Here is a 22,919-nt window from a genome sequence, read left to right as displayed (position 1 = left end):
TGCGGAAAGGAGACACTCAGTCAATCCTTTGTTTTTTAAATGCTTTAATTTCACTTCCTTCCTTATTAACTTTCCATTCCCAGTTCTGGAAGGAGAGCCAAATGATAATTCTCAGGATGACTGAAACGATATTGTTTCAACAGGCAGCTGACCAGGTAAGTCACTGGGAGACAGATATCAGGGAAATACTAGCCATCTACCTGCCCAGAAAACTGCCAAGGCTGTTAAATGCATTTTGAGATTTGCAGGCATCTCCGTTCTCCATCTGCTGGATTAGAAGGCTGCTTTGCTCCCCACCGACTAGCAAATCCGCTGGCAAAGCCCAGGCTTCCAGGTCTCCCATTTTTCGGATTCTGGTCCTTTTGAGAGTTACCTCAAGGAGCAGCCAGCTCCCCAAGTGCTTTGCAATATCCTTGGAAATTAATCACTAATTCCAGTATCAGTGGCCTCACAGCTGTCATGCAGGTGTCCAGAGAGTTTCCCAGGTTATTGGCTCTCCCAAAGATGCAGGTATCTGGACCCCAGACTTCCTAGCCAGTTAGCCACCTCAGTCCCCAAGCAGCTGAGAAACTGGAAAGCCTGAAAGCACCCAAACCTCCCAGAATGCCATGAGCTGCCCAGCAGAAAAGGACCTGGGGGTGCTGGTTGACAGCCGGCTGAACATGAGCTGACAGTGTGCCCAGGTGGCCAAGAAGGCCAACAGCGTCCTGGCCTGTATCAGAAATAGTGTGGTCAGCAGGATTATGGAAGTGATTGTGCCCCTGTACTCGGCACTGGTGAGGCCACATCTTGAATAGTGTGTTCAGTTTTGGGCCCCTCAATACAAGAAGGACGTTGAGTCGCTGGAGTGTGTCCAGAGAAGGGCAAGGAAGCTGGTGAGGGGTCTGGAGAACAAGTCTTATGAGGAGCGGCTGAGGGAACGCCAGACTGAACTGGGTTGTTCAGTCTGGAGGAGGCTGAGGGGAGACCTTATTGCTCTCTACAACTACCTGAAAGGGGGTTGTGGCGAGGTGGGTCTTGGTCTCTTGTCCCAAGTAACTAGCAATAGGATGAGAGGAAATGGCCTCAAGTTGCACCAGGGAAGGTTTAGATTGGGTACTAGGAAAAATTTCTTTCCTAGAAAAATTTCTTTTTCCTGGTAAATTTCTTTTTCCAATGCTTGACCACTTGAGAGAGTGGTCAAGCATTGGAACAGGCTGCCCAGGGAGGTGGTGGAGTCACCATCACTGGAGGTGTTCAAAAAACGTGTAGACATGGCACTTTGGGACATGGTTTAATGGGCATGGTGGTGTTGGGTTGATGGCTGGACTTGATGATCTTAGAGGTCTTTTCCAACCTTAATGATTCTATGATTCTATCTTCACAATATAAAATGCCATGGTTTCACTCTTATGAAAAACGTTGTCTTCTTATGCTTTCTTAAGAAAAGAAAGTCTTCTTCTTTTCTTAAGAAAAATACAAGTTTCAGCTAATCTTGAACACAGTTTTTTTCAACTCAGCAAGCTCTAAAAAAGCTTCTTCATCTCTCAAAAGGTGACAGAGGTAGTACATGTACATACATTCAAAAGAGTAAGTACTTTCAAGGTAAAAGGTGACTGGATCCAAACTATGAAATCTCTAGGAAGTGATGTGATAAAAAAATACGATAACCACTAAAACTGAACTTACACAGAAAGAGTTCAAAAAGAAAAAATAAGCTCAATTTCCTAAAAAATCCAGCTGAATACCCATTCAGCTCTCCTTCCATAACCATTTAGTTCTAAAATGAAATATTCACTCCAGGTTTACATTCCCATCCCCACTCCCACACTGAAGAACTTCATGGCTGTGGCCATGGTTTCATGATAAAGCTTCTTCTCAGTAGCCCAGCTGTGTAACTCAATTTGTATGACACACGAGTGGCTGCATGCCCTGTTGAACTAGAAAGGGCACACCAATATGGAGACCGAGCTAGCTTTATAGAAGCAGAGATGAAAAATACAGATAGGCACAAAGCCTGCTAGTGGAAAATCAGCAAATCAAAAAATTTTAAACAAATTTAAACCAACAGAGTGATCTTAAGAGATCAGTGGTTTTCATCCAGCACTAGGAGCCTTAATTCATCACAAAGCATCGAAGTTCAGCCTGTAAAATACTGTCCAAGCATTTACTATTTCTTTTAGAATGTAGAAGATTCAGTCATTTATCTGCCTTCTGGAAATCATAAATTATTTTTTTAGTGCATTCTGACATAAAGGTTCTTGCCACAGCCCTCAATCACTTAAACTTTTTTTATACATGAGAACTATTACTTACGTTTAGGACTAGGACAGTCAAATAGTCCAACTATACTATTCAAGATGACAAATTCATTCACATTTAAGAGATTTAATAACAGCTGATGATGTTGTTTACCAAAGCTTACCAAAGTTCAACAAGCCCTAGTGCAGGGTCCTGCACCTGGGTCAGGGCAACCCCCTGTATCAATACAGGCTGGGGGATGAAGGAATTGAGAGCAGTTAATCATGAAGAGCTGGCCATGAGGCAGCAATGTGCGCTCACAGCCCAGAAGGCCAACCACATCCTGGGCAGCATCAAAAGAAGCGTGGCCAGCAGGTTGAGAGAGGTGATTCTGCCCCTCTACTCCACCCTGGTGAGACCCCACCTGGAGTCCTGCGTCCAGCTCTGGAGCCCTCAGCACAGGAAAGACATGGACCTGTTGGAGCGGGTCCAGAGGAGGCCACAGAAATGATTCAAGGGATGGAACACCTCTGCTATGAGGACAGACTGAGAGAGTTGGGGTTGTTCAGCATAGAGAAGAGAAGGCTCCAAGGAGACCTTATTGCAGCCTTCCAGTACTTAAAGGGCACCCATAAGAAAGATGGGGACAAACTTTTTAGCAGGGCCTGTTGCGATAGGACATGGGGTAATGGTTTTAAACTAAAAGAAGTTAGATTTAGACTAGATATAAAGAAGACATTTTTGACAGTGAGGGTGGTGAAACACTGGCACACGTTGCCCAGAGAGGTGGTAGATGCCCCATCCCTGGAAACATTCCAGGTCAGGTTGGACGGGGCTCTGAGCAACCTGATCTAGTTGAAGATGTCCCTGCTCATTGCAGGGGGGTTGGACTAGATGACCTTTAATGGTCCCTTCCAGCCCAAACTATTCTATGATTCTATGAAATGAAATCATTCTTTAAATCCAATACTCACCAGACCTGCTGAATGAGGCTGTGAATGCATGGACCTCATGGATGACATACTGGTCTGGTGCATGTATCCGTATCCTTGAGACTGGCTTTGCTGATATGCCCCAGGGAGAACAGGGGCTGTGTGTCAAAGAAATAGAGACATGTTAATATAAGTTTTAAAAAAAGTCATGATCTAGCATTTTGTAGAAACTGTAGATTATTTGCCTTCTAAATAACAATTCCTCATTACAAAACAGTTCGGAATGATTTCCATATACAACTTAAGGCCTTCCATAGGTTGAATCACACATAAATGAAGCCAAAGAAATAGCAATATATCCACGAACACTACCAAGGTTAGTTGGAAGGAAAAGCTTAATGTAGAAGCCTGACCAAAAAATGGCATACAAAATCTTGAGACACCACTAACTCAATTTTGATACTGCCACAGATGACGCACTATCATGTTCCATAAACTGCCATTTTATAAGGAAAGATTGATGAAAAAAGCTATATACTAATACAGTTTTGAAATGCTTCAGTAGAATTCTCCACAATTCATTCCTAACTCATTGCAAACTAACTCTTATTTCTTGGGCTATGAACAAAGAAGGACTGTGATTCACAAGAAGAGACAGACATGTAAAATGTGAGGCCACAGTTGAGTTTCTTAGTTTATTCAGGTTCCATCAACATTCTTAACCAAACACAGAGAGACCAATGGTTACTGAAATCTTTCCAAGTCCACCTCTTTCAGTATCTTCCTCTTACCAGATAATTGTTCCATCTCTTTCACACATATTTTATTCACATTACTTTAACAATTACATTATTTTAACAATTCGGTAGGCTAATCACTAATATGCTGATTTTTATTGTACCAAGAGCTGTTGAACGAGTTAATACAATCACGAAGGACTCTCTACCTCTATTGCTTACTAGGAAAGCATTTGTAAACCTTCCATAGCTGTTCAAACATCCTACTTTGGCAACAGACTGAATCAGAATGTGTTAAAAATGTGTTAGATCAAAAATCTGTGAAAAACAGGTGACTATCCACTATTTTCCTAGCAAGCCCAAGATGCAGTTTTAAAGCAAAATTAAGAGACTGAAGTGCTTTTCAAAGTCTAATGATTAAAACTTTAGTCACCGCATATCTGTGCATGTTTTCCAAGACTCTCGTGCACCCTAAGAATAAAGATTTCTGGCTTGTATGAAGGTGATTAGTCCATCTCCCACCGTTATTTACCAGAATTTTACTAGTTCACTGGAAACTCATTTAGCTACACTGAAAATACATTTCTGTTGATCCTTCTTCCAGTGGTCCATTTAGCTGGTATTCTGTCTAAATCCTCTGGCAAAAGCCAAGTTTTGCCTATAGGAGATGGAGCCCATGCAGCCCATGAGTCAAAAATCTTCAAACAGTAATAACACTGTGTCCTTCTCTGCTTCTTGAGTGATCAGGATAATAAATGCATGTGAAAAAGGATTACTGAGAAAATGCTTGCTGAACTATTTCGGAAAGAAAGGTCAACCTGGTGCTTTCATCCAGGTGTTCTACCTATCCTGCTTCCCCAAATAACACTATCATTGATTTCAACAAAGTTTTTTCTTAAAACATCCATTTAGTTCTAGTTAGCACATTTAAATGCACTAAGCATGTAATTACAATTTGGGATGTTATTTCTTGCTCTGCTATACTTGTAAAGATAAGTAATGCTGTACATTTAAGAAGGGTTTCTCTGATCTAGAAAACATGTTTCTAACTATTGTAATGAATAGATTGCTTTATTAAGTGAGTGAAATTAAAGCAATACACAGTCAGATGCAACACTGGAACATGATGAATAATGGATGTTTTAGAAGTGCCAAGTTCATTCTAATGACATATGAGTACAAAGACATTTTAAAGCAGTTTAATCATCAGAGAATTGCTGCTCGTTAACATGTTCACAGGATTATCATGCATTAAGTGAATAGTCCTAAGTAGTTCATCAAATAATTTATATTTCAGTGTTGTTACAAGCTATTCCTACATGACCAGATGTAGCCCTTCATGAGAAAATAGAGAAAAACATAATGTAATCAAAGGTTCTGTGACCAAGCCGGAATGAATATATTTTGCCTAATTCACCACCAGCATAAATGTAGGTCAGTCCATAGAAGCAAATGGATTCTCATCTCCTCATACCAGTAGCAAATTGGTCATGTGGCTTGAAAACTTAGCACAGCTTGAACTTTAAACTTAATAGGAAGGAGTATCTTAAGCCGACATTGGCCGCTGATCAGTCAGCACTCTGCCTGCTCTGCAGCGACAAAGGGCTGGTAGCTTTTCCCTGGTCCCTGGCAGGGCCAGACACGCTGAGAGTCCCTTTCTTCCTAAGAGAAGTGAAGTCTCTGGTAGAAACTTTTTACTCTTGATTCCTTCTCCTTAAAACAGATCTTTCTCAATTTCTACCAATCATCCCTTGTCAGCGTAAGGCAGCAAGCCTACTGATGGTCAGCTTCATTATAGCCTCTAAATCGACAGGCTTATTTTGGGGAGGATAACCCATGCCTCCCATCTCTGTGACAACTGTCAGCAGCAGGTCTGAAACACGTTTTCCTCTTTTGCAATCAGCTTCTCACAAGCTGAGAGAATTCTGTCAAACTGTCTCAGCAAACCTGTTTGCCGATTTACCTGCAACAATGGAAACCAGAGAAAAAAACCCAGAGAAATAAAGCATTTATTCCAAAGCAGAAGAAATTTTGGGAAGCATTAGAAGCTGAGGTATTAGAAAAAGATTATATACAAACAAAAAGAAGGAATTTCTAGTATTAGCTTTGCTACTTATCTTCCAGTCATTTATTTAGGTATCATACATATAAGCATATATATCAGTGCATATCAGTGTTGAAGACACTTGATTTCACCCTTTTTTTCCATTAAAAGAATACTGTAATGGGGCTGCAAGAAAAAGTTTTTAGCAATTTTTTACAAAAAATCGTTAAGAAATCTCCAGATAGTTGTCTATTTGGAAGATAATGTGGGAATCACATAAATAAGCAGATCAGTGAAGAGATAACATCTGAGATGTGTTTCTGGTGACATACAGATAATTCAAGGTGAGATTAAATGATGCAGAAAAAGAGGTTTGACTTTTCTTCTTCATCATCACCCATAGTTAACGGCAATCTTTTGGCTCAGACCAAAGTATAAAGGTCTATAACATCATTGACTGCAGCAGCAGCAAAAGCAATGGTTTTAGTTAACCTAAGGGAACAATAAAATACAGTGGTGGAACATGAAATTCATTTAGCTGAAGCCAGATTTATTGCTGAGGGAGCTGAGGGCTGACCATTGCTCCCAGAAGTACAGGTGGATGTTTTTTCTTGTTGCATTAAGACTTTACCAGATGCATTCTGATGTATCAAAACTTACTTTTTTCCTTGTCCCACTTACCAAGCAAGCCAGATATTAATTTTAAATTATCTGCTTGAAGGAATTTATCATATTTCTCTAACAATATCTTTATAGGCTTCCCCAGAGAAAAGAAAGAGAAAAATGAATGAACATGATAAAAGGCAAACAGAGAGGAAGCCTCCAAGAAAAAGAAGCAGCTGAAAGAATGTGCTGCAGCAGACAACGGGATCTGTAGAGTGTGTACCGATCAGGACATGCTTTGAGAAGGACCAGGAAAGAAAAAGGTCAGACTGTGGAAACAGGAAAGGAATAATTAAGAGAGCAATTTATAACTACAAGGTAAAAAAAAGTTTATGCTGAAAAAAAAATTCATTTAAAGGGCAGGTTCCATGACATAATGTTTTATCAAAACCATACTTAAACTCTCTTTCATTCTTTTGTACAGCAGAACCTCAATAATCCACGGTAAAACAGTGTATCCCCACCACTAACTAATGCATTTTTGCCATTTATTACACTACATGCTATTTACCGGACCAGATGTAAAATAATAATTTAATTTCCTCTTACAGACATCATGCAGTTTTAAGTGTTTATTTCACTTTATGCGTTGATGTTATCTCATGTTTTCACTACTAGGCTACTATGACTTCAGAGAACTCATAAGAATATTGCAACATTTTGTAATAACAGCAACATGAGAGAGCAGGAAGTAAAAAGAAAGACAATGATTATGATGTGCTTAATTCTAGTGTCTGTAAGAGGATGATCAAGCTGCAGGAGCACAAAAGTTGCAATAGAGCCAGAATCATACCTCCTTGTGTTACTGACATTATTACTAGCTCCCCCAAAATAGATGAAGCTGCTTATGGGAACCACGTATATTGAAGTCCTTCCCCTGTTTTGCCTTGCTGCTGCCTTATTTTCCACAGGTTGCAACATCTAAAGCAGCCCTCATGGTCTTAGAAAGTCTCTCTCATAGCTTTCAGTTCCTTTTTTCTTTTGTCCTTCCCTTAGAAATTACTCAGCTATGTCCCGTGCAGCAGAAAACATTGTCAAAGTAGTGATGCAATCACACGTGGGGAGGTGTAGGTCTAGAGTACGCTTCTGGGGTATTCAGGTACACCCCACACGTTGTTCATGTGCACGGGTCACTGTCCAAACTGCACAACCACCTTGACCCCCAGTCCAAGTTACAAGACTACATAGCTAAGGAGATACGGCCTTAGGGTAAACTATAGAGCCAGCGCCAGCCGGCTCCAAGACAGACCTGCCACTGGCCAAGGCCAAGCCCAAGCCCATCAGCAACAGTGGTAGCACCTCTTGGATAACATAGATTAGAAGGGGAAAAAACAACAGCTCACTGCATTTGCAGCCAGATAGAGGAGTGAGAATGTGAAAACAACTCTGCAGACACCAAGGTCAGTGAAGAAGGAGAGGGAGGAGGTGCTCCAGGCATCGGAGCTGAGATTTAGGACAACAGGAAATGCCCTCAAGTTGCTCCAGGGGAGGTTTAGATTGGATATGAGCAAAAATTTCTTTACTGAAAGAGTGGTCAAGCATTCGAACAGGCTGCTCAGGGAAGTGGTGGAGTCACTATCACTGGAAGTGTTCAAAAAATGTGTAGACATGGCACTTCGGGACATGGTTTAATGGGCATGGTGTTGTTGGGTTGACAGTTGGACTTGATGATCTTTTCCAACCTCAATGATTCTATGATTCCATGATTCTATTATTGAATCTGGTGGAATCTGGTGAATCTATCCACCATTGAAGCTGGTGGATAATAACAACTGATACCTTTTTAAGGTGTTCTCTAGAAAGTGTCATGGAGGTAACTTTGGTTAAAAATTCTGCTTGGTACTTTATTTTTTTGTTCTATCACTTTCCCCAGATGTTGGCTGCTGCTCCCCATCATTAAAATATCTAAAGTGTTTCGGGTTAAAATTTGTATTGCCAATCACATCCTTGAACAAAGTGGTACATTATCATCACCTATCAAGACTGGCATACTTGAATACCATCAACAGTTTTCACCTCTTTCCTGAATCTAACTGAATTCAGCATTTCTAAAACAAAATTACTTCCACAGTAATGCACCTGACATCACTCAGGGTTTGATTCAGCTATCCTTATGTGCTGAAATAGTACTTCCCCTCCAGGAGCTGTCCCATCAAAATTTGCAGCAAGACTTTTAATGAAAAAGTACTAATCAACCTGATTAAGGACAGGAAAAATGAATGCCAAAGAGATGGAGAGAAAAAAAACAGACAAGAAATTAAAAAGAACATTTATTTATATATGCACTTAAAGTTATATTTTCAATATATTTACATATAAAATATGTAAAAGTACTATATGTAAGTAACATAGTCACAGTTTCAAAGAGCCTGAATTCAAAGAGAGGAAATAAAGTGAAAAACATAAAACAATAGAGTACAAGAGAACAAACAATAAAAAAAAAGAAGGGTCATGATAGAAAAATTAAGGTTGGAAGAGACCTCTAGAGAGGATGTAGTTTGTGTCCCTTTTAAAATCAGGGCCAAATTTGCAGTTAGGTTAGGTTGTTTAGGGCCTTGTCCAGTCAATTTTGAGCTCAGGATGGAGATTTCAGTATATGTCTTTGGGCTACCACACACCGTCTAATTCCTCCTGTTTATTTCCCATGCTGTGTATATTCCTATTTAAGCTCCTGAGATGAACTCAGCCCAGCATTGTGTTAATGATACAAGTATCTTGAGAGACAGTTCTAAGGAGAGATTCGAAGAAGGCTAATGCATTTATTTTGCTGAAGTTTACATCCTGCCCAAGCATGAACAGCAGGATAAAGGGAGGTCAACCAAGAATTTAATTAGAGTTTTAAAGAAGTCTCATATCACAGGCTACTCAGAAACAAGAACCTTGATACTTTGGCAGCAAGGCAGGATAGACAATGAGGATAGGATGTGAAAGACATAAAAAGAGAAGAAAAGTGGCTCGATTGCTATGACAGATGAGCTTTTAGCAGGCTTTTAAAGATGATGTGCTAAACATAATTCTCTGCTGAAGTTAAGAGTGTTGGAAGAACTCAGCAGGAGTCGTGAGGCGATACCTGTCAACGAGGCTATAGGCAGTCCACCCTTGATTCCCACTCCATATCTGAGATTGATGCTCCAGGAGTTGGCTGAGGCAATCTCATGCTCCTACCACCCTTTCTCTTCCTCTCAGCTGGGTTGTTTTTCCGCTGGCTTGGTGAGCTAACTCAGCTCTGCAAGGGATCAGATGCAGTGCAAGGGAGGAGGCAGGACCACGTACCCAAGGCCACAGGCAGCAGAAGGCAGCAAACTGCTACATCAGCTCAGCTGTGCCAAGGTATGCCCCCACAAGCACCTCACTTCTGTCCAAGCTCCCTCCAAGTTCAAACCACAAAAGAGCTGAGCCTCTCACAGGTGCTTCCCTCCAGATGCCCCAGCACCCAGCTCCAAACAATGCATCCCATGTAATGCAGAATGCTCCTGTGTGGTTGCATGTGGCATGCACTCTTCAACTACTTGCATCCTAGGTCTCCACACTATTTGAATAAAGTCACAGTGGAAGTTTAGAGAAGGTTAAGCCTAATGCAGCCAGCAAGAGCTGTTTACCTGACAGTAAAAACAGATTTCAGAGAACTTAAAGACTTTAATGAGTGTGCAAGGACTGGCCAGAGATAGAGATGGTTAAGAGGCTGAGATGAGAAATAGAAATCTGCAGCATCCCAATGGTACAAAGCAAGGGGATAGTCTCTAAAGGACATGATGAAAAAAGCAGTCACAGGAGTATGGAGAACAAACAGAACAGTACAGATATGCCAGATACAGATAACATTAGGAAAACCTCAGTAACAATTCTGCAGTGCAGAACTGATTGCCAAGAATGCTCCTGTCCCAAATTGGGATGAAAAGAAAAAAAACCAACAAATAAACCTCAAAGGTTTAAACCTGCAAAAATAAACCTAAAAAATCAGGCAAAGAAACAATTTTATGCCAATCATTTCAAAAGATGTAAGTTTAATTTTTATAATTTTCAAAAATTACCTCTTCAAAAATAAGCATATTTCAACATAAAACTGGATTCTTTGATTCAAAAATGTCAAACTATAATTTTAGCAATCTCCAAACTGAATAAAATGGTTTTTTGGGGCAAAAAACAAACCAATAAGAAATTAATCGCAAGTGATCCATTCCTATAAAGAAGTTTGGCATTAAACTGCTCTCTTCTGATGAACAATATTGAAAAACTCCCAGCCACCTCTGAAGTTAAATCGCTCAGCATTAACTTTTCAAATAAGCTAGAAAATGGAAACATATACTCTAAACTGATTATAACTCTTATCTATTATAAAGTTTTATTATTTTCCAGTCAGAAAGAGTAGCACAGCACAGTCAAATTTACTGGGAATAGGTCAGACTGCATAAGCATATAAAAAGCACTAACCTGAAGACTGCAGATGGTGAGACCTGATACAGAACAGTGCTGTTTTTAGAACAGTAGAAAACAACATGGTAAGGCATCTTGGCATTTTTTCTTGTAGCAGTAACTTTCCCTTCATTTCTTGTCTTTTTTTTTTTTCCTCTTTTTCTTGCCCTTTCCTTGTCAGTCACGCTGCTTTCATGGATGTCTGGGCTATCAGGCTTGTTGCTCTCAGTGGTGCTGTCAGAAGCAGCAGTTTGTCTGCGTGTTACTCATTACAGGACTCAGTATTAGTTAGTAAATTGGAATATCAAACCCAGATATAATTAGGTTGTTGAAATAACAACCTGAAAGTATGGCCTAATTCACACAGGGTGCTAATAAATATCTGCCATGCTCACTGACCTCATTAGAATTGAAGCTCTGAACTACTTGGAGTCAGTGGCAAATTCAGAACATTACAAGCTTAGGAAGTTTCCATAACCTAAATTATAAAGATATAAGAAATAAACCACGCAATTTTTAAATGCTTGAAAACAAATGGGGGGGGTGGTGTTCAACAGAACTATTACTCTTGTATTTAAAATAACTAACATTAATTATTCATGATGCAAAAAAATAAAAAATGTGTCTACTCTCAAGACTACTTATGGACATACTACAATGGATAAAAAAATATTTTAAACTAAACTCCATTAGTGTCATGATTAGATTAAGACTGTTCTAAGCATCATTATTTTATAACACCATTTTGTCAACTAGCAATAATTAAGCCTAACTGTATCTACCCACCATGTAAGCTGAAGTAGATTATTATGGGAAATGCATAATCATACAATTATAACTCTTAAAAGCAGTTTCAATATAAGAAATTAAAATCTGATTTTGAATGAAATTACAACAGAAGATCACACATAGCTGTTTAGCATATATCAAAGAAAACAAAGAAATTTTGAAAGGAATGACAAAAAGAACATCTAATGTGCTCACACCACATGGAACCCTGTATTTTATTCATAAGTTGTTTTCCGTTTAGAGGGGGACTCTCTTATATTTTGGTTACACCACAGAGCAAACATACAAAAATTTCACCCGTTCCAAAATTCCTGATTTGTATGAATGGCCAATAACATTAATACTGGTTATACTGGTCTGTGTTGTATAAGTCCATCATACACCCAGTAGCAGATGGAGTGGGAATTTGGGAAGTGCTAGCTAGTCCAGTGGAAGAACGGCTGGCAAACTGCCTCTCTAGTACATAATGGACTACGTGTCTGGTCATTCAGGCCTTCTCCTTAGTTCTTCGTATTTTGAGATACAGTGGATCAGTCAGGTCCATTATATTCTTTTTTCACAGCAATCTATTTCTCGAGGTCCATTCTGGCCTCTCTGAAGTGTCTAAATCTCTTCACTGAAAAAAAAAGTCTGTCATGGACATTTTTCCTTTAAATAAAAGTAGTACGACTTTCATTCCCCTTCAAAGGAACTGCACAAAAGGGCTAGCACAGTATCCAGAAGTCATGTCTGCAGGCAGGTATTAAATATCAGAGTCTAGAGAAAAATGAAAGAAACCAAGGACGTCCTGCTTTTTACTGTCAATGTTAAAAGAAAGAGGACAATCAACTGAACATCTATGTTCTTCACCAAAAGAGGATAATACAGGGAAGATTTCTGCCAAGATGCGCTGTGGATACTCCTCAGAGCATCATTTCTACTGAGGAACAGGGGTGGAGGCTACAGAGTCATAACTCAAAAGCCTTTGTGATCATTAACACGTTACTGTAGTTGTAAAACATCACAGAGTTGTAAAGTATTAAACACACGTAATATTGTGCTCTGCCAACAGGAAAGGAGAAGGAGACCTCAAACAACGCATAGAGTACCTGCCTGTGACTGCATCTGACTGTGGGGCAGCCTCATAGCCTGCAAAGAGCACGAGCTAGTCCTGTCCTAGCAGAGCAGACAATTTTGATGAACAGAAAATGCCATCAGCTTCCCCAGACTGCCTTTGGAAAGGCCATTTCGGACTATAAGACCATAAACACTCAGAAGGACAGATCTGATAAATGTAATTCCATAGCAGCCCCTTAAAACATGAGTTTTTTCATGCAAAAACTAAAGGTGTTTGTTACAAAATAAGGTGGTAAATTATCTCCCAGGAAATCCAATAAGCAAAATGTTTCAAAAGGTTACCCACCTTTAAAAATATAGGAAAAGGCTGTTTATAATCTTCACTCATACTGACATGTTTTTGTGTTTTTTGCTATAAACAGGATAAAATGGAAGTGAACACAACACAAAATTACAATTTAGAATGAATGAGAACAATTATTGTCTTCATCCAGCTTCTATGAACCATTGTTTTTGGGATTTTAAAAACTGTATAGATTCTATATCCAACATTTAGAATTTTATGGGCAGTTACAACTATCTACTTCACTTACAATTTAATTTACTTAAAATACAAACCATTCATCCCCCTCCCAGATCCCACTGACCAGTTCTTACTACAGCACTGTAAAATAAAACTACCTCAACTCTCTGGCTTCTAATCCTAAAACTGGAGTCCTATTTGTCATCAGTTTTGAATCCTAAATGGTCATTTCTTCATTATGAGGGTGGTGAGGCACTGGAACAAGTTGCCCAGAGAAGTTATTGATGCCCCATCCCTGGAAGTGTTCAAGGCCAGGTTGGATGGGGCTTTAAGCAACCTGTTCTAGTGGAAGTTGTCCCTGCCCAAGGCAGGGGTGGTGGAACTAGATTCTCTTTAAGGTCCATTCCAACCCAAACTATTCTATGATCCTGTGACTTTAGGGTTATTATAATTAAAACAGAATATTCCACAGCAGTTAAATGTAGTGCAACTGACAGAAAACTATGTTTTAAATATTAATCTACAAAATCTTTCCTAGATGCTTAATTCACTCATTTTCCTCACAAAAGCAGATTTAATACATTAAATACTCTATTGCAACCTAAGGACAGAAGAATTACGAACTGGGACTAGAGGAGAACAGATTATATATTTGAAGCACAGTTTATACAGATGCTATGGGAGTGGGGAGGGGCTTGACTGGTTGTTTTTGCTCAGACTCATTGACCTATCTAGATTGTGGAAAAAAAAATTTTTTTACTATAGTTTCTAAAAGATGAGGTCTTCAACTAATCTCTACAACCTCTAATGCATGTATTTCCACATATATGTTCTACATTAATATTATGTCTTAGAAATTGTTCTAAGCAGTTCAAATATAAAAGGACTACCCCCATTCATTTTATATGGATTATATCAGAAACCGCTATGAATATTATTTTGGAATTAGTCTTCAATGGTAGCTGTAAAATGCAAAATGTTTCGCCTATGTACCTCTTAACAGCTGGTATATCATAATATTTGTACATATCCCCATTTCCCCTACTGGTGCGGTGACTGGGACTGGTATCCTGCTCTGGAGTTCTGAATACAAACTGCAGTCAGGATTTGGTGTCACTGACAAACCAACCTTAACGCCAGCTGAATTTTTTGCCTGACATTCCACCTAAGCTGCGGCATATCCCAGCTGGGAAAACAGAGTACAATATGCCTTTCCTTGCCTCTCACGCTGCACCACATTATTTTATCTATGAAGGCATATAATGTCTGAAAGCCAGCCCGAGGCATCCTCAGTCCTAGTGGGGCCACAGGGTACCACAGGAAGCTGCAATTCCTTCTTAAATTGTGCATAGGCAGGTTTTTGCTCTAGGCTTCCTCACAAATTGAAAGAGTTCGTAAAATGAAGGTTATGCTAACATGTTACATTAACCACACGCCTTCAGTTACAATTTGAACTCACTCACATTTACTGAACATCAACTGCTGCCCATTTGCATTACAGAGAGAAGCCTGCAAGTTCTCACAGCAGCTGGGCTTCGATTTCTGTGCAGCTATTTCTTTGCATAGTGGGTATAACCGATCTGAGCAATGCTGGAAGGACAGCATCAACCAGGATCAAGTACGTGACTACACATAGTTTTACTAATGATATTTATTGTCTGCTGGATATAAAATCCGCTGAAGTGTATCAAAAGCTGCTCTAGGGGACCACACTCAACAACTGAGACAACTGCTTGCCAATGGAGCCATTAACACTTCCAACTGTTGAGTCAGCTGGAAATTTCCCTTCCACTTCCTGCTCACTAACTGTTTAAAGTGAAAGGGAACATCAAACTCAGCCTGCTGGCAAGGCTAACAGAAGGATCTCCTGAACTGCTGCCATGCTACAAAATTGAAAATGAGATCTCTTCTGGATTCTCCTCCACCTGGATGTGTGGAACTTGCCTTTTGATGCTACCAGATGTCACGCATGTGGGAGACAAGCACAGGAATCAAAGATAGGCAGAAGCAATCTAAGCAAAAATATTTTGGAAGTGTGAAATGTAAAGCTCTCCCTGGAACATTAACTCATCCTCAGTGAACACACACTGAATGAAAATGTGCTTTCAGATGAATCATGACTTATATCTTAATGTATTACAACCAATGTGGGATATTTAGTTTTATTCCCAGAGCCCTAAATCAAACCTTAATCAAAACTTAACTTAGGCCTTACTTGGAGTGCTATATGAAGTTTCACATTTTACATTAAAAAAAACCCAGGTTTTACAGATACTTCATACCTCTTTGTAGTGGAAGAGAATGAAATCTAATTTTCTGGACTAATTTTTTTCATGTTCTGCATTAACAAAGCACTCAGCAGAGGATACTAAAAGTCTGATAGTCCACACTAGGACAGATAGATTTGATAGTGCTCAAGCTCGGTGCATAAATGTGGTCCCATTGCCATTCTGGATTCCTAGACTTACACAGCTTAAAAGGCTGAAATGGATTATTCAGAGGACATCAAATTATATATTAAGTACTCAGAAATCTTCTTTTCACAGAAACTTATATAGAAGTTAGCACATGTGTAAAGAACATGCACACCTTGCTTCTAACTGAAATCTAAACTCTCACAACTAACCTTGCTTCTAATTTTTCATCTTACCTCAAATCTAGAGGTGAAAAGGTATCACCTTTGTAACACCAGGAAACCTCCCACTGTTTTCAAATATTCCTCTATCTATAATATCATTATTTTTAATCAGAAAAAGTTAAATTATGCACATTTGAACATGAGGAATTACTGCAAAACAGAAAACAGAAGCTGAAAAAGCCAAATATACCTCCTTCAAATGAAAGGTGTAGTTTTCAGAAAGGAGGGAGCTCTGTCTTGCTGCCTGAACAAGTCCGGTTCTTTTGGAGTACAGTGTGCTTACAGCAAACCTTTACAAAGGAAACTATGTAATTTCATCAAAATCTATTTGGAAATGGAAGACCAAGAGTCACCAGTTTTGAAGGAGTGTAAGTTCTCTAACAATGAAAACTGTTCATGCTAAATAATCTGTGGTATCAGATAGGTACCAAACACATGCATGCACTTCTACCCATATTATATACACAGAGAAGTATTTAGCCGGGTTCAAAAATATTACAAGAGGTTTATGGGTGATGTATTTATTACCTGACTGCAAGCACTTGTACTACATTATATACTTAAGAACATAAAATCATCTGATTACCAAGATGGAAAAGCACAGTTTTACCGCGACGCTGCTGAGTGGACGACGACTGTTTTTTCCCCACACATTACCTTTCAGGTTGGCAAACCTGCTGGGGGCTTGCGTGTAAAAGCAGCAAAAACAAAGCACCACCTAGTCCAAAATAAAAAGTCGTCAGAAAGATGTAAGAGTCTGGTGGATAAGAGAAGTGTGGATATGACCCTTACCAAGAGGGAGTACACAGAGCATTGTTTTGATGTGCTCAGCCTTCTGTGGCAGTGCAGCCTGCTGATACACTTGAAAGGGGACAAGACACCCACAAAAGCCGATAGTTCTTCCTGTGAAATTCCTCTCCCTCCGAATGCTGTGTTTGATTCCCGGACTCTAGGGAACGTTACGGAAATGGAGTTCAGCCACCTAGCATAAAAGAACCATTCTTCCTTGGCTGCCAGAGAAGAAAATACAACAGCTATGTCACTCTGCTTGATCTTAAAATGAATACGAACAGCTGAATATGAATATGAACAGGGGTGAAGGATTTCTACCCTGTATTCCTGCCAGCTACACCTGGAGATGGAAGACAGATCTCTGTATTACAATATAAAGAGCAGCCAGGTATCATTCCCTGTTTTTTTCTTTGACTGGTCTTTTACTAATGGTGATTTATCCTATCCTCAAAACAGGAGGGATTTTTATAAAAAAACGATGGGAAGGACAGGACAAGGAAGGGAACCAAATCCTGTTTCCTTTCATCTTCTTCTTCCATCTATTGGCACAAGAGAAGAGTATTACCACTCTCCCAACACTAGTAGACTCCTTGGCCCACATACCAGGGAGCTTCTCTGCAATTCCAGCACGTGAAATGAAGAGTTTTCTCCATTTCACCTGACTAGTTTGTCTTCTGACCAGACTAACCAGGAGCAGAAGCAGCAGCACAGTCCTTGGTTCTAGGATTTTCTGTGGTACAAATGGGTGGGTGTCAAAGCCTCAGGCAAATCCTACAGATAAACATTTTACATATGGAGCCACAGATATTGGTGTCTGCGAGGGGGAGAGAAGGAGACATCCCTGAAACCAGTGTTTAAAATGCCGGTGTCGGGCTGAGATACAAAAGCCCTCTCCATGAGCTGGTACAACAGTGCAAGGCTATTGGCAGTGGTACACAATAATACATAAAGACGACACTTGCTCTTCGCAGGGCTCTGTTCACACTGCAGTTCAAACAATAGCACTCCTAATGGCCTACAACCTGTTCCTTTCTGTTTCAGTTTCTTTGCTGACTACAAACATTGGGCCTGAAAAAAATATTAAATAACCTTAAAGATTTACTTGCAGCCTTCACTTTATCTTGCCACTCTTTGTCTATACCTGCAGACACACAGCTTTGAGCAACTGAGCTTGGTTTCTGTGATTGGCACTGGATCATACACCACAAGTTCATTTCCATATCTTACGTTGTACCACATATACACACTCTAGTGTTAAAAAGTCCTTTCTCCACCTCAGTCTCTGGAGATGGAACTACTGAGAAGAATATATATAGAAAGTGTTCAAAAATAACAAGCCTTAAAAAAAAAAGTCTCCAATATTGTGAACTTATGCTACTTTCAAGCATTTTTACTCTTGCCTTTGGGGGAAGGGAACTAAACAAAACAGTCTTGAGCCATGACGGTGTGAGCTCAATGATATTTTCACTTGCTGAAGTAAAAAAAAGCAAAAGACAGTAGATTGATTTTATATGGAGACCTTAAAATAGGAGAAGACATTTTTATAAAATACATGCTTACACACAACTTCTGAGAAACACTGTAGAGACTGTGAATACAAGAAGTCCAATTAGGTGATACCTGTGTTCCTTTCTGCCATCAGACACTGAAAACTCCATAATTATACGTAAATAGGACTTAAATGTAAAAGCAATTCATCTCCTTCATGGAATAGATGGTTGAAATACAAATACAAAAACTGTCCAGAATAATGTAAGACTGTAATAGGTGTTGAGCCATATGAACCAGATCATCCTCTCCTGGTACCTGACTGCAAACTAACAGGGTGGGACCTTACTTGTAGGGAAGGAAGGGGAGCAAGAGAGTGAGTGTAAAAAGAATTCGGAGAAAAACAGTGTGTAAGACTTCACAGATAATCGTGACATATATAAAAGACTTCATAAAGAAATAAAAAAAAAAAAACACCAGTTGAGAAATTTGTTGGACACAATACTGTCTAGAAAGACCTGAACTGAAAGCAAAGAAACTATCTCTTGTTGCTTTTTTTTCTACAGCGTTCTGTGAAGAAGGAACTGTCTGATCTGTCATTATAAACAACAATAAATCTGACAGTTGTATATCTCAGCTTCTCCTTCTGACAAAAATAATCTGAAAAGCCCTCTCAAAAATGAATGAATACCTCCATGGCTGAGAAGTCGCAACACCAGTGTTGAAAGCAGGATTGAAAGAGAGAAATCATTAGCTTCTGTTCCTCTTTAGCCAAGCTGAAAATTACTACTTGAAAAACAGCTGAGAATTTTGAAAGAACTAATGTGGCACCCAACTGTTTCTGGGAAGTGCTACAGAATGGCTTGCAGGTAAAAAGGAAATCTTTGCTAGGGCAGTAATTAATTGCAAAGCATTTAGGTAGACTAGAAGCTCTAGTGCAACACCTTCTGTGCAGTATGGCAAAAAAATTCAATCATACCATGAAGTAATAAAGTCAGCCTTGAAAAACACTAACAGAGAGAAGCTGCAAAAAGGACAGACAAAGCTAAAAAGTAATTTCAAAAAGAATATCAAAATAAAAGTTCATCACCTGTATCAGGGTTGCTGGAAAGCACTTCAATTGTTTCCTATCCAGTTTTACCTGTAGTAGTCTAAAAGGGAGAACAGGGATTTCCCTGAACTTACATCATGCAAAAATTTACTGATTTTTGGAAAATAAAAACTCCCTGGGAGGCACATTTGGCTCAGCTCAACCTCATCATCTAAAATAATGGTCAGGGAATCAAATAGGAAGAGGTAATTCTAGTTAACAACATTAGTAGCCTCCCTGTGATGTTGTTACTGAAATTCCCCAAAGACAAGAGAGAGGGTTATTTGGATCTGAATAAGCCTTTAACATCTTGTATAAAGCCAGAGACCCAGCTAAGGGCTGGGAGAGGTGATTAAAGAACGATTCCAAGATTAAAGAACAATTCCATCAGCAGTGGCAGTGGAAGACTTGAATTGTGGGTCAAATATCAGTAAAGGTATCTATAATAAATTAGCGATTGAACAATGCAGAAATATCTGAAAGATGATGAGGTAAGGCCAAAGACACTTAGAGGTTGTAAAACTGGTCACAAATCTCCAACTGTCTTTCATGTTGGCGCACCAACATGACTGAACAATCACCAGTGAGAAACACTGCTAGACCTAAAAGTACAAAATCCATGAGAAACAGCCATGAAATCTCAGCAAAATGGATTTGGTTCTCATTTACTGTGGTATGCCAGAAACGATACTGTATAAAGGTCAAGGGCAAACTCACTTTGTGGTTATATGCCAAAGGACATTTTGGATGGGAAGTTGCCATGAAAAAGGATGGTATTCTTGAGTAAAGATGCTATCTGCTGCTCTTTTCTTCTGAGTGTGTTCACAGAAATGGCATTTTCTTGTAAATCATTAGGATTATGTCAAATTACTTAGCTCTGGCATTTATTTCTCCCCGGCAATGGGAACTGTCTGCAAGTGCTCAAACCCTGGCTAGCCAGCTGGGTCAAAAGTGGAAGAAATATCTTGCTTAAATATGTTGATCTTGGCAAAGATCTATTCAACACATCACCACAACAATAGATTTAAATAGAGACACAAAAAGCAAGCTTGCTAGTGCCAAAACAATAGGGAAAATAAAACCCATTTCCTATTCTCAATATGGCAAGTAATAAAAAATATCTGTTAGCAATCAAATCAAGCTGACAAAGCAATGCTAAAATGGTTTGGAATAGAGCCAAAAAAGATCAGAACAGATATATAGAGACAATATGCACTGGACTGCGAAGCCCACTTTGTATCATCACAGGAAGAGACATAAAAACCAGCATGGTGTGCATTATTGCTATCATCTATTAAAAGAGTTGGGAATATAGTTAAAATATCAAATAAAGATGGACAGACATGATATAAGGGATTACAGTTCTGTCAAAGATGTGCATTTCTTTCTTTCTTCAGAGTTAGTTCTTCAGTCTGAACACTTTCTTCCTCACCTGTTCTTAATCAGAGAATTTATATGGTACCTAACACCACGTAGGCTCCCTAAACACCAGGCACTATATTAACATATTACTCTGGTAAATGGGAGAACATAAACAGGCACAGTCTACAATTAAGATGCCTTAAAATGTTCTGAAAGCATGGGTAATTCAAGGATGCCAGGCAACTAAATGGGAGCAATATCTTTTCTCTAACACCTTCTTTTAAAAAAAAAAAATTAGTAACTCTTTGGATGACCTTTTCAGTGCACCTTATTTCACAACTGAGAAGTAGAAATAACTTTTTTTTTTAAAATATGTATTTGGAATGCAATGTTTCTGAATATTTACAATTCACTTGTCAAGTCTAGTACACACTATAATGCCACTGGGATGACTAGACCCTTACTCATCATCTTCCTAAATTTTGTTCTAATCTATGCCATCAAACAGAGGCAAGATGTGTTTTGTACCTGGGAATGCAGGTTCTTCAAAGCATCCTATTAATACATATTAAACAATATCAGCCTATATAAGCTTCCCAGCTGAATATTAACCCTGGTTCCCAAACTGCTGAGTATGAGAAAACTGTCATATGTGAGAAAGTAAGCAGTTGATACACCTTTTTTTTAAGGATGGAAACAGAGAGCCACAAACACCTGCACAGTTTAATACAGGAAGAGGTACTTTAGTCACTAAAATACTACTGTATGCTTGATTTGCCCACCAAAAAGCACAAGGTAATTTTTTTTTTCCCCATTCAAAGATGTCTTTTTTTCAGTTACATTGTCTCTTTCATGAGGGGGGAAAAAAAAAAAATATTCATGGATGTTTTTCAAGAACACAACACATCTTCTCTTAAGAACTTGTAAATGGGAGTTAGCAGACTGCTTTCGGATTGACAGCGTTACCAAAATGGTGAAAGAGAATACACAACAAAGCAATATGGCATGCAAGAAACAGTGCAGTCTTGAGATTTTGCTTTGCTGCCTTAATCAATCAGGCAATAGCTTACATAGTTTCTAATGATTTGTGACTCTACAAGGATATGGAGTTAATATAGGCCTGTGAGGTCTCAACACACTGTGATAGTGTCATTAGTGAAAAAGGTGGGAATAAGGGGTACCTCCTTCGTCAGATGGCCTTGTTATCTCACTGCAGTAAGAAAAGGTAGGGTTCGTGTCAGAGCCATCTGATTTATAATCTCCCAAACTGGTAGAATGTAAATACTGCTTACTGTAACGGCTTGCTCTTTCTACAAAGGTAGAAAGAAAGAATATCACGGTAAATAGATGACAGAAGCGCAAAGACGAGCAACACCAAAACCCCCAACATTGCTAACATGGACGTTCATATACCGATGGCATTAAAATTAGAGAAAAGTTAATTTTTCACAATTTTGTCTCCATTTTGGACACCATTAGTTCAAAAGGTTGCTTCAAAATCAGAGACAACTAGGTTTGTTCTCTGCTTTAAAAGAATAGCAGAAACAAAAGGTAGGATTGAGATACTGGGGAAAAAAGGGATGAAGAGGAAGCATATGAAAATTTCCATCGGAAAATCAAAACATTCCTTTATCCCAGTATGATACAAGCGCATGTGGAAATGCATGACATTCAAAAGACTATTTAAAGTTCCACTATTAGTAGCAAAGAAAATACATGCACAAAATTAAACATTCAAAAGAAACACTTCTAGGGGAAAAAAAAAAACCTTAAACCTGTAGAGCCAAAACATTGTTGCCTATTATTACATAACCTTCCCTCCTTTTCTGTCTACCCTTAAATTATGAATACCCTGGAGTTGCAAACAATAGCACAAGGCTATTTCATGTGCCGTATAAGCAAAATGTGCATAGAAAAGAAATGAATTTCATGAATAGGCCACCTTCTATATCTCTGAAATTTTAGTAAGGTCCAACTATTCTACATATAGTGACAACAAAGTAGGTCAATGCTTTTTAAGGGACTGCTTGTAGGTGGTATGAGTAACTGTTGTTTAGGATAAAATTTCTTTCACTATTTCTTATCTGCACACGCGATTACAGCTGAAGTTGCTATAAAACACTGCTTTTAAAATACTGCAGTATTTTTCATATACATGAAAACAGACTTATA

The 22,919-nt window shown here is 39.0% G+C and overlaps 1 protein-coding gene across 1 annotated transcript in view; it reads right to left on the bottom strand.

Moving 5' to 3' along the window:
- Positions 1-22,919, bottom strand: part of NEBL (nebulette) — a gene marked incomplete at its 5' end in the record, with an annotated part of 48,268 nt that overhangs the window by 4,269 nt on the left and 21,080 nt on the right. The window contains 2 exons of the mRNA XM_010292634.1: positions 3,195-3,310; positions 21,929-22,057. Coding sequence (XP_010290936.1) covers positions 3,195-3,310; positions 21,929-22,057 — 245 coding nt within the window. The remainder of the gene's footprint in view (positions 1-3,194; positions 3,311-21,928; positions 22,058-22,919) is intronic.

Source organism: Phaethon lepturus, unplaced genomic scaffold (genome assembly GCF_000687285.1).
Source record: "Phaethon lepturus isolate BGI_N335 unplaced genomic scaffold, ASM68728v1 scaffold13398, whole genome shotgun sequence".
Classification (NCBI taxonomy): Eukaryota; Metazoa; Chordata; class Aves; order Phaethontiformes; family Phaethontidae; genus Phaethon; species Phaethon lepturus.
Note: the sequence above shows the minus strand (reverse complement) of the source record. Positions and strands in the feature narration are given on the sequence as shown.